At 48.9% G+C, this 13,373-nt stretch overlaps 1 protein-coding gene across 3 annotated transcripts in view; it reads right to left on the minus strand.

Annotated features, from left to right (window-relative positions):
- The window catches only part of samd11 (sterile alpha motif domain containing 11), an 83,742-nt gene that overhangs the window by 6,852 nt on the left and 63,517 nt on the right, over positions 1 to 13,373 (minus strand). For all 3 annotated transcript variants that reach the window (XM_029719634.1, XM_029719632.1, XM_029719635.1), the window contains exon 7: positions 7,235 to 7,379. In XM_029719634.1, the coding sequence (XP_029575494.1) occupies positions 7,235 to 7,379 (145 nt within the window). The remainder of the gene's footprint in view (positions 1 to 7,234; positions 7,380 to 13,373) is intronic.

The raw sequence follows: 13,373 nt of genomic DNA on the forward strand, positions 1-13,373 counted from the left end.
AAAGAGAGACAGGGAGGGAGAGAGGGAAAGAGAGAGAGAGCGAGAGAGAGAGGAAGCGAGAGAGAGAGGGGGAGAGACAGGGAGGGAGGGAGAGAGAGAGAGAGAAGGAACGAGAGAGGGAGTGAGAGATGGAGAGAGAGAAACGGAGGTGGGGTGGTGGTGAGAACCATTTATTGATCGGCGTCCCGTCTATAAAATGTTCATGCAAATCGTATAACTGCTCTCTCTGGCGGTGCCTCGCACTCTGGTGGCAGCTCCAATTAATCTTGGGGAAGGGCCGGGGCCGTGTGACCCTGTGGCCCACTAGCCAGGGCCCCGCCGCTGCTTATGTAATTACACCGCCCAGTTTGTAATCACCTGGCCTAATCCCTTAGGACTAGCAATTAGCCTGGGCCGCGCCGCTGTGCTACGGACACAGTAGACTAGGGCCCCTGTATGCCAAACCTCCATTCATTTCACCCCCTCCCTGTGTCGCCTAGCCTAGCCTAGCATTAGCGCTAGCCCGCAGATGAATAACGGTCAATTAAAGCTGCATGACTGAGGCCACCAGGCGTCCGCTACACCATAATTAGGCCTAATCACAATGTGGGAAGGAAAGGGGAGAGACTGAGGGAGGGAGCGAGACAGAGGGAGAAAGGTGGGGGAGAGGGCGCCAGACGTGCTCTCTCTCCTTTTATAGGAAGCAATTTGGGGGGAAGGTGGCGGCTACACAACATGACCAAAAGTATGTGGACACCTGCTCGTCCAACATCTCATTCCAAAACCATGGTCATTAATATGGAGTTGGTCCCACATTTTCTGCTATAACAGCATCCACTCTTCTGTGAAGGCTTTCCACTAAATGTTGGAACATTCAGCCACAAGAGCATTAGTGAGGTCGGGCACTGATGCTGGGCGATTGGACCTGACTCCCAGTCGGTGTTCCAATTCATCCCAAAGGTGTTTGATGGGGGTGAGGTCAGGGCTCTGTGCAGGCCAGTCAAGTTCTTCCACACCGACCTCGACAAACCATTCTGTATGGACCTCACTTTGTGCACGTGGGCATTGTCATGCTGAAATAGTAAAGGGCCTTCCCCAAACTGTTGCCACAATGTTGAAAGCACAGAATTGTCTAGAATGTTATTGTATGCTGTAGCATTAAGATTTCCCATCACTGGAACTAAAGGGCCTAGCTCGACCTATGAAAATCAGCCCCAGACTATTATTCCTCCTCCACCAAACTTTACAGTTGGCACTATGCATTGGGGCAGGTAGCGTTCTCCTGGCATCTGCCAAACAGAGGAGAGACGATTTTTATGCGCTACGCATTTCAGCACTTGGCGGTCCTGTTCTGTGAGCTTGTGTGACCTACCACTTCGTGGCTAAGCAGTTGTTGCTTCTAGACATTTCCACTTAACAATAACAGCACTTACAGTTTGCCGGTCAGCTCTAGCAGGGAAGACATTTGACAAACTGATTGGTTGGAAAGGAGGCATCCTATGACGGTGCCATGTTGAAAGTCACTGAGCTCTTCAGTAAGGCCATTCTATTGCCAATGTTTGTCTACGGAGATTGCATTCCTGTGTGCTCAATTTTATACACCTGTCAGCAATGGGTGTGGCTGAAATAGCCCATTCCGCTCATCTGAAGCGGTGTCTACATACTTTTATATATATATAATGTATGTTAATACATTTTGCTCTGCTTGTCTGTGTAGTTTACTGTGCATTCTGTTAAGTGCGTCACAAACTCCCATATAACCAACCATAAACATATGTTTCTTATTTTATCAACAATATATACACTGAGTGCACAAAACATTAAGAACACCTTCCTAATATTGAGTTGAATGTCTTTTGGGTGGTGGATTTAAAACTTCTTCGGGATCGGTGTCCCTTTTCACAAACATTTAACAACACAATACAACATTTTGCACACACTTTCACAGTCACAGAACACAATATTACATTAAGCAATGTCTCTCTCTTCAATGTGCGTCTCTCTCTAGCTAGCACTAGTAACATCCCAAGTCTCTCTCTCTCTCTTGCTCTCTTTCTCTCTCTCTCGCTTTCTCTGTTTCTCTCTCTCTCTTGCTTTCTCTGTCTCTTTCTCTCTCACTCTCTTACTTCTCTGTCTCTCTCTCTCTCTCTCTCTCTCTCGCTTTATCTGTCTCTTTCCTTCTCTCCCCACCCTCTCTCTTTCTTTCTCTCTCTTTCTCTCTTCCCGCCTGCAGAGAGGCCAGGGGCTCCTGGGGATTCACTCATGTGTGACGACCTGTCAGAGTGGCGACAGCGGCCCCTTCCCACAGCGGGACAGTGTGTGTGTGTGTGTGTGTGTTTAATAGTAAATGGCTGCATACTGTGTGTGTGTGTGTGTGTGTGTGTGTGTGTGTGTGTGTGTGTGTGTGTGTGTGTGTGTGTGTGTGTGTGTGTGTGTGTGTGTGTGTGTGTGTGACAGGGCTGTCCTTAATGACGGGAGCGTGGGGGGATTAGGAGCGCCGCGCGGCCGCCTTCGGCTCTCGCTCCACGGAAACACATTTACACAGGAAGCTCATTAAAATGGATGAGGCTTCCCCTCTCTCTCACTCCTTCTCCATCTCTCTGTTTCTCTCCCTGCTTCTCTCACGCTCTCTCTCTCTCTCTGCTCCTCTCTCCATCTTGCTCCTTCTCTTTAGCCTTCTCTCTTCCTCTCAAACTCTCCTTCTCTCTTTCTATCTCTTTCCCTGTCTCTCCTCTCTATCCTATTGCCTTTCTCCTATCTTCTTTTCCCTGTCCTTCGCTTTTCCCTGTCCCTCGCTTCCTCAACCTCATTCTCTTCTTTTCCTCCATCTTTCTCCCTCTACCTTTCTATACCACCATCTCTCTCCCTCTACCTTTCTATACCACCATCTCTCTCCCTTTACCTTTCTATACCGCCATCTCTCTCCCTCTACCTTTCTATACCACCATCTCTCTCCCTCTACCTTTCTATACCGCCATCTCGCTCCCTTTCTATAACTCTTTCTCCTCACCTTCTCCTCTCCCCCTGTCCCTTCAAGTGTCTCCACCCATGTCAAACACTGGGAATTGCCCTGCCGATAGCAAGTCTAAATCTGTGTCCCAAATGGCACCCTATTCCTATTCCCAAATGGCACCCTCTGGTCAAAAGTAGTGCACTATATAGGGAATAGGGTGCCGTTTTGGACAAAGGCCAGACAAATGGGAAAGCCAGGCTCTAAGTCTATCGACCCGCCTAATGATTTGTTTTTAACAATGGACCCTAATGGGCCTCAGATAATCAATGATGGGGGGTCGATGGAAAGGTGAGATGCCTAGAGGGATGGCTTTGGTCTCCTCTCCTCTTTATCTATTGAATGTAATGAGAGAGAAAGATTTAAAGAGACGTGGAAGGGTATGGAAGATGAAGAGAGGGAGAGAGAGATAGAGAGGAAGGAAGTGGGATGGATGGAGGGAGAGGGAGAGCGAGGAATAAATGGATGGAGGGAAAGAGAGAGAGGAAGGAAGGAAGGAAGGAAGGAAGGAAGGAAGGAAGGAAGAAAGGAAGGAAGGAAGGAAGGAAGGAAGGAAGGAAGGAAGGAAGGAAGGAAGGAAGGAAGGAAGGAAGAGAGAGAGAGGGGGATTGATAGAGGGTAAATGGATGGATGGAGGGAGGTAGAGAAGTGCAGAGGGCTAGTTAACATCCCCGGGTCCTGTGTGGCTAATTACTCTCTATGCAGGCGGAGAACCGTCGCGGCTCACTGACCACAGCTACACTGCACTGCTGGGCCACACACACACACACACACACACACACACACACACACACACACACACACACACACACACACACACACACACACACACACACACACACACACAGACACCGTCTACACACATACATGCATGCACTCACATACACAGTCTTTAAACACACATACACACACATTGCACAAATACACACACACATAGGACTCTAGGCTTAGAAATAGAACCCGTACAACCACCACTTCCCTCACACACACACCCTTCCTTGGGCCGCTCCGTTTCCTGCTTAATTCACTCCCCCCCCCACACACACACACACACACACTTCCCCTGCGCCCCCTTGCCGCCGCCCCGCCGGCCCATTATCGATCGCCCGCCTCTCCCCGCGCCACATAAATAATCGACAAGCAATTACCCGCCCACTCCCGCTGCCCCTGGCTTTGTTTGGGAGGCACAGCGGCCAGCGCCGGTGAAGAGGGGGGAAGGAGGAGGGGAAGAGGAGGAGGAGGAGGAGGAGGGGGAGGAGAGGGTTGCAGCAATGATTTTTAGTGGGGTCCTCGTTCAGCCACATATACACACACACGTGTATATGTATAGGCTACACACATGCATGCACACAAACACACACACAAACAACCCACACACACACAGTATATTGTACAGTAAAATACCAACATCAGATCCAAGCGAAGGGGAAAGACAGGAGTATGGAGAGAGAGGGGGATGGAGAGAGAGGGGGATGTAGAGAGAGGGGGATGTAGAGAGAGGGGGATGTAGAGAGAGGGGGATGTAGAGAGAGGGGGATGTAGAGAGAGGGGGAGGGAGAGAGAGGGGGATGTAGAGAGGGGATGAGAGAGAGGGGGATGGAGAGAGAGGGGGATGTAGAGAGAGGAGTAAGGTGAGAGAGGGGGAGGGAGAGGAGGATGGAGAGAGAGGGGGGTGGAGAGAGGGGATGAGAGAGAGGGGGATGTAGAGAGAGGGGGATGTAGAGAGAGGGGGATGTAGAGAGAGGAGTAAGGTGAGAGAGGGGGAGGGAGAGGAGGATGGAGAGAGAGGGGGATGTAGAGAGAGGGGGATGTAGAGAGAGGGGGATGTAGAGAGAGGAGTAAGGTGAGAGAGGGGGAGGGAGAGGAGGATGGAGAGAGAGGGGGGTGGAGAGAGAGGAGTAAGGTGAGAGAGGGGGAGGGAGAGGAGGATGGAGAGAGAGGGGGGTGGAGAGAGGGGATGAGAGAGAGGGGGATGGAGAGAGAGGGGGATGTAGAGAGAGGAGTAAGGTGAGAGAGGGGGAGGGAGAGGAGAATGGAGAGAGAGGGGGATGTAGAGAGAGGGGGATGTAGAGAGAGGAGTATGGAGAGAATGGGGGAGGGAGAGGGGGGTGGAGAGAGAGGGGGGTGGAGAGAGGGGATGAGAGAGAGGGGGATGGAGAGAGAGGGGGATGTAGAGAGAGGAGTAATGTGAGAGAGGGGCAGGGAGAGGAGGATGTAGAGAGAGGGGGATGTAGAGAGAGGAGTATGGAGAGAATGGGGGAGGGAGAGGAGGATGGAGAGAGAGGGGGGTGGAGAGAGGGGATGAGAGAGAGGGGGATGGAGAGAGAGGAGGATGGACAGAGGGGGGTGGAGAGAGGGGGATGGAGAGAGAGGGGGTGGAGAGAGGGGGATGGAGAGAGAGGAAGATGGAGAGAGGGGGAATGGAGAGAGTATGATGGAGAGACATGGGGAAGGAGAGACATGGAGAAGGAGAGACATGGGGAAGGAGAGACATGGAGAAGGAGAGACATGGAGAAGGAGAGACATGGAGAAGGAGAGACATGGGGAAGGAGAGACATGGAGAAGGAGAGACATGGAGAAGGAGAGACATGGGGAAGGAGAGACATGGAGAAGGAGAGACATGGGGAAGGAGAGACATGGAGAAGGAGAGACATGGAGAAGGAGAGACATGGAGAAGGAGAGACATGGAGAAGGAGAGACATGGGGAAGGAGAGACATGGGGAAGGAGAGACATGGAGAAGGAGAGACATGGAGAAGGAGAGACATGGAGAAGGAGAGACATGGGGAAGGAGAGACATGGAGAAGGAGAGACAGGGGGAAGGAGAGACAGGGGGAAGGAGAGACATGGAGAAGGAGAGACATGGAGAAGGAGAGACATGGGGAAAGAGAGACATGGAGAAGGAGAGACAGGGGGAAGGAGAGACAGGGGGAAGGAGAGACAGGGGGAAGGAGAGACAGGGGGAAGGAGAGACAGGGGGAAGGAGAGACAGGGGGAAGGAGAGACAGGGGGAAGGAGAGACAGGGGGAAGGAGAGACATGGGGAAGGAGAGACAGGGGAAGGAGAGACAGGGGGAAGGAGAGACAGGGGGAAGGAGAGACATGGAGAAGGAGAGACATGGGGAAGGAGAGACAGGGGGAAGGAGAGACAGGGGGAAGGAGAGACAGGGGGAAGGAGAGACAGGGGGAAGGAGAGACAGGGGGAAGGAGAGACATGGAGAAGGAGAGACATGGGGAAGGAGAGACAGGGGGAAGGAGAGACAGGGGGAAGGAGAGACAGGGGGAAGGAGAGACAGGGGGAAGGGATGCAACGGTGGTAATGCAAACTAGCACAGCCTGTTGACTTCACTTTCCTTCCCCTCTTTTCACCATTTTTGTTCTTTTTTTATTCCCTCTCTTTAGTGCAGAGTTCAGTTGTGTGTCTCAGGAGGAGTTAAGATATGCAAGAAAAACATTTTGATGACACACTTGGAACGATGAACACAAGTGTGTAACAGTACAAATATAAGCACCTCCAACTTTGGTTTGAGAAGTGGGGGGGTCACCATTTTATTTATATTTTTATATATATATATATATATATATATATATATATATATATATATCAGGTCGGATAAACACTCCAAATAGCCTACCCGACCGCTCAGAGGCGTCTGCATGGTCCTAAAGCACACCGTCCCCTGGTTTTGTATCCCACTCCAATGATAAAACTAGGGGAGGAATGCCATTTCAGAATGTCACCCCCGGCCCCAGTGAAAGCTGTGCCCCTGCACACACACATGGATAGGAACATACACCCAGATAGAAACACACACACCACAACCCAACCGCCCTATCTCCCTGGCAGCACCACCACTGCCCTGTAAATAACAGGAATATTCCACATTCAAAAATAAAGCTTACATCCTCCTCTATACATACTGCATGAGCCCCAGTGTGTGTATGTGTGTTTCTGTGTGTATGTTCCTGTCCGTGTGTGTGTGTGTGTGTATAATAATAATCATTTGGGGGTGCTTATATCTGTTCTGTTACACACTTGTTTTCATCCTTCCAAGTGTGTAATCAAAATGTTTTTCTTGCATATCTTAACTCCTCCTGAGACACATGCAGGGAGTAGGGTCGTGGCCGGTGTCACCAATGTCCCCCAGCGCCCCGCCTTGTTGGCTCCAGGAATCGAACCAGCAACCTTTAAGTTATTGCCCCAATGCTCTAACTTGAAGGCTACCATTGTGTGTTAGCCAGGCCTACCTCTCAGTGTAGTGGGCGTCTCTGTGCTGGGGCAGGCCCTGCTTGCGTCTCTGGCTGGACGTGCTGCCTGCCGAAGGGAGATGGGCCTCCAAACCTCCTGTGTTCCTCACTGCTGCCAGGGCCTCCTGGCGCACTCGCAACAGATCTAGAGAGGGGAGGGAGGGAGGGAGGGAGGGAGGGAGGGAGGGAAAGAGAAAGTTCAGCATAACTGGGCATAAGCAGTTCTATGTTCAACTCAAGGGAAAGAGAAAATCACAGCTATAAATTTCATTTCCTACAGTTTATATCTCATCCTAAAAGTGTGTTTTTCCCCATTTCATTCGAAATGCATGGAGAGTGTTTAAGGTTTAGCTGAAAATGGAGTAGTGCAGTACAATGTGCTTTCTTTTGTGATATAAGTAGAGGATATGTATGAACGGGAGGTTTCTATAATGTTCTGCAGTTATGTGGAGTGAATGGCTGTGTCCCAAAATGGCACCAACAGGGCACCTCCTGTTCATAACCTGACATTCTAGAAACACACACACACATGCGAGCACAGGTCCACAAGTACACTACATACTGAACAATAGCACACACACACAAAATAAAGAGACACACTGAGTACCTAAATACTGGCACACTCATCGGAAAACACTCTCAAAACAGAGACACGCACGCACACAAACTTGCTTTTTCCCCTCTCTCTCTCTTGCTTCCACACATTTACATAATTTTTTTGAGCCATTCAAAATGAAGTTATATCTGGTTGGATAGAGAGAGAGAGCAAATTATATGGAGAGAGAGAAAAGGAGATGGATAGAGAGAGTGCTACTACCATGGAAAACCGGAATCTCAGGCAGCTGGAACCAGGAAGTCTTGGCCTTTGTTCCATGTTAGGACAGGGGAACTTCCCACATGGCCAAGAGGATCCCTATTCCCATGTATCTCTTCTCTCTCTCTCTCTCTCTCTCTCTCTCTCTCTCTCTCTCTCTCTCTCTCTCTCTGTCCCACTCTCTTTCTCTCTCTCCATCATTATCAGCCAGGCCAGGCCCCACCACGAGACAGGGCCTCTAATGAGAGGCTGTTAAAGAGAAAATCCATCCTGCTCTCTCCCTCCATCTTCACCCCCCTCTATCTATCTCCCTCTCTATCTCCCTCACCTCCCTTTTTTAATTAGATCCCGTGGAAGCCAGGGGCCATTTCCGCCGCCGGTGTGTGTGTGTGTGCTGGGGCGTAGAGCGGGTGCTAGGGTCGGGGGTGGAGTGACAGATATTAATGTGGCCCAGCACAAGAGTATCGATCTGCTTGCTGCTGCGGGGGACTCAACTGGCGGCAGACTTCACCTCTAGATATAGGTCCCTCATGTTGACAATGGTCACCCAGTCTCCATCGATACTGCCCGGACTCTACCAGTCCCTATCTACACTGTCTGGACTCTACCAGTCCCTATCTACACTGTCTGGGCTCTACCAGTCCCTATCTAAACTGTCTGGACTCTACCAGTCCCTATCTACACTGTCTGGACTCTACCAGTCCCTATCTACACTGTCTGGACTCTACCAGTCCCTATCTACACTGTCTGGACTCTACCAGTCCCCATCTACACTGTCTGGGCTCTACCAGTCCCTATCTACACTGTCTGGGCTCTACCAGTCCCTATCTACACTGTCTGGGCTCTACCAGTCCCTATCTACACTGTCTGGGCTCTACCAGTCCCTATCTACACTGTCTGGACTCTACCAGTCCCTATCTACACTGTCTGGACTCTATCAGTCCCTATCTACACTGTCTGGGCTCTACCAGTCCCTATCTACACTGCCTGGACTCTACCAGTCCCTATCTACACTGTCTGGACTGTTACATAGAGACCTAGGCTAAGGCATTTTTCTTTCTTTTTTTAACCTTTATTTAACTAGGCAAGACAGATAAGAACAAATTCTTATTTTCAATGACGGCCTAAGAACAGTGGGTTAACTGCCTTGTTCAGGGGCAGAACGACAGATTTTTATCTTGTCAGCTCGGGGATTCAATCTTGCAACCTTTCGGTTCCAAGTCCAACGCTCTAACCACTAGGCTATCTGACACCCCATTATTCACAGTAAACACTACATATAGGACCCACCTACACTGCTTGTCACCGAAAACCCTTGCTAACTTTTACAGATGCACAATTGAGATCATCCTGTGAGACAGTATCACCGTCTGGTACGGCAACTGCACTGTCCACAACCGCAAGGCTCTCCAGAGGGTGGTGCGGTCTGCACAATGCATCACCGGGGGCAAACTACCTGCCCTCCAGGACACCTACAGCACCCGATGTCACAGGAAGGCTAAAAAGATCATCAAGGACAATAACCACCCGAGCCACTGCCTGTTCACCCCGCTTCCATCCAGAAGGGGAGGTCAGTACAGGTGCATCAGAGCTGGGACAGAGAGATTGAAAAATAGCTTCTATCTCAAGGCCATCAGATTGTTAAACAGCCACCACTAGCACAGAGAGGTGGCTGCCTACCTACAAACTTGATATCTTTGGCCACTTTAATAAATGGAACACTAGTCACTTTAATAATAATGCCACTTTAAGAATGTTTACATATCTCGCATTACTCATCTCATATGTATTTCCTGTATACTGTATCCTTCACTATCTATTCTTTACTATCTATTGCACACTATTAGCCACACTGCTCATCCATATATTTATACTTATATATTCTCATCCCATTCCTTTACTAGATTGTGTGTATTAGGTTTTGTTGTGGAATTTGTTAGTTATTACCTGTTAGATACTGCTGCACTGACAGATCTAGAAGCATAAGCATTTCGCTACACTCGCAATAACATCTGCTAACCACGTGTATGTGACCAATAAAATGTGATTTGATTTGACCTAATTATCTTATTATATGTCGGCTCAATCTGGAATTACCTTTAAATGTCAAGCGTGCTATGATGCTGATCTACTACTGATCGGATTGAATCCCTGCCCTAGGCAGGGCTGAAGAAAAAGCCTGCATATCCAGGAGCTCTCCCAATCCCACCCCTCTTTTTTTTTCTGTTGAGGCAACGGGCAGATATAAAAGTGGGCAGAATCTCAATTTCTCTCTCTCTCTATCACTTGCTCGTGCTCTCTCTCTCTCTCGCTACATTATTCTCTTTAATGTAGGGTAGAGTAGGGTCACCTGGGGATATGCCCTCCAAGGGGGAACCAGCCAACCAAAACTATACAATGGAGAGGGGAGGAGGGGTAGGATGGGGTACAGAAATGGAACAGAAATGGAGAGAGAGAGAGAGAGAGAGAGAGAGAGAGAGAGAGAGCGAAAAACAGACGGACAGACACATAGACAGACAGAAAGGGAGACACACACTCACTCAATGACAAACACAGACATGCACTGACACACACCCACACAGTTATTTTGGAAGGTCCCACTCTGGACCCATCCCGCTTATCAGTCTTTTGTCCCATCCCAGTTTCCCTGCATCTTTTCACAAATTAGGCACAAATCCCATCCATTAAGCTGTTCTCCATGGGAGAGTTATTCCCGTTATTCCTGTGAAACAGCCCAGCCAGGCTTATGATGAATTTGGGACTGCCAGGTATACTAAATCATGTGTGTCCCAAATGGCACCCTATTCCCTACATATGGGCCCTGGTCAAAAGAAGAGCACCATGTAGGTAATAGGGTGCCATTTGGAATGCAAATCAGGGTTTTCCTGCTTCCTAAGCCAATGGATAAACAAGTAGATGTAGTGATGGAAAAACAAGAGCCAGAGGAAGTGAGTTCCCCAAGGCTGTTGACTATGGGCATTTGGAGATGTGTTCCAACCATGTGATCGTAACGACTAGATGGTAGACAGTGCAGCCCCACTTGGAGAGAAACAGAAAGAAGTTCAGGAGAAACAAAACATGAGGCCCTCTTTCATCTTCCATGTCTACGTCCTCCTACTTTCTCTCCTCCAAATCTTCCTTCCTTTATTTTCTGTCCTTTCATCATAACAGAGAGAGAGAGAGAGAGAGAGAGAGAAAGGGGGAGGTGGAGCCCCCCCTGGCCACTTCCACTGCCCCCCTCCACCCTGTCAGGTCTAAGGAGAGCCCCCCGAATCAACACCTTATGCACACACACACACACACACACACACACACACACACACACACACACACACACACACACACACACACACACACACACACACACACACACACACACCATTCGGCTCCATCTGGCCCCCTTCACACACACACTTTCATTTTCAGTGGCCTACACTTCAAATACATGAAAGGATGGTCTGCGGGGACCAAGGCGAAAGAGAAAGTCATAGAGAGGAAAAAAAAGAAAAGGAGGCGAGGGGGTGAAAGGGAGAATATAAAAGCAACCCGTGTGCTTGGAGAGGGAGGTGTGTGAGAGAGGGGGGTGGGGGCAGGAGAGGGAGGGAGGGAGGGAGGGAGGGAGGGAGGGAGGGAGGAGGGTTACAGGGGCCCAACGGAGCTCAGGTCAATGTCAAGGGGGCTCTCACTGGAGCGATTCAGATCAACCTCTCCAGGAACAAACAGGGCCATCCCTCCATCCATCCCTCCCTCCATCACACCTCCACTCTATCCCCTCAGAGGAGAGAGACAGAAAGAGGAAAGGAAGGGGGAGGGGGGCGTGGTGGTACAGTGTCAGGATGCGCGCTCCCCTGTGCGACGAAGTGAGTTTTTTGGGGGTTTTTTTTACAAAAAAAGTAGGACTATACTCAGGGAAAACCAATTAGTTGCTTAATTAAAAAAGCTTGGGGGAGGGGAGAGAATAGTTTAATATAACAGAGCGAAATAGAAGAGGAGGGATGGACTGATATAGGTGCTGTAGGGTCGTAAACTTGGCAACTCAGAAAAATCTGTTTTCTCTGCCTAACTTGGGGGGAAAGAGGCTTGTGCGTGTGTGTTTTAAATGGCACACATATATGTATATAATTTCCTGGTTATTACTGCCAAACGGCAAACACATCATTAATGAATCATCAACATTCACCCTGTGTTTTTTACTTGTTGTCTTGCGCTAAGGAAAGGCAAGTCTACCTCTTTCACTCATCTCTCCCCATTCTCTCCCTCCTTAAAATCTTGTTTTCTCTCTCTCGCTATTTATTTATTTTACACCTGGAAGGACTTCAGTAAGTCTGACTGTAGACAAAAGGGAGTGTGAGCAGAGGGTAAAGGATTCAAACTCTGAGGAGTGAGAGAAACCAGAGGGAGGAGGAGGAGAGAGCGAGCGAGCGAGAGAGAGAGAGAGAGAGAGAGAAAGAGAGCGAGCATCCCCACGAGACGTCTGCATTGCGCCACAGTGTCCGCCTTTAAAACAGGGAAGGAAAAACGAAGAATACTGCACCTTGGGCCATTAAACCCCCAGAATGCACTACACATCAGCCCTAATTCTTCTCAGATGCAGGGGAAGGCAATTAAAGCCTTTATAGGCTTCACCCCTTAGATTTGCAACCTGCAATTAAATATCATTACTAATCAAATTAAAATAAAAGTAGCTCAAACTATGATTGGGGTTGGGATGTGAAATTGGTTAGATTTATGCTACTGCGATGGGGGTCGTAAAACCTGGCGGCAATTAACCTTTTCACATGTGAGTTCCAAATATCTCTAACGGTCGCTCCAGCGCGAGTTGTTTTATGCGTGTGATGCACTCACTGTTCCAAAATTTGATTGTTCCGCAACAGGACAGTTAACCCGCACTGCCCTCAAACCAAGACACGCTGCCTGCTAATTATCTATAGGCTATGTTTCAACTTGTCTTTTTCAAATGATTTTTAACAAGTTTTATTTTCTAACAACAGTTTGAATTGAGGCTCCTCATTAATTCATATAGAAGTAGCCCATTTCACTGTTGTGGACAATTTATGTTTGAGGCTTTACTGAGCCGAGAGAACATCTCTCTTCGAAGAGAGCCCAACTTTTTGCCCCTGGCACATTTTCAGTCTGGCGCTCGCATGGCCTTCATTGTTGTTTTCCTTGCAAATAGCTAATAACTTTGGACATGTGTGCGTTCCTATCAAAGTGCCTTATTTTCTGTATATCGTGTTGTCTTTTATATGGTAGCATACCGTATGTATGTATGGAGCATAGTGTATTTACTGTTTTATTCACATGTTTTCAAGTACTGGTAACAAA

The sequence above is a fragment of the Salmo trutta genome, chromosome 28 (genome assembly GCF_901001165.1).
Source record: "Salmo trutta chromosome 28, fSalTru1.1, whole genome shotgun sequence".
Taxonomy (NCBI): domain Eukaryota; kingdom Metazoa; phylum Chordata; class Actinopteri; order Salmoniformes; family Salmonidae; genus Salmo; species Salmo trutta.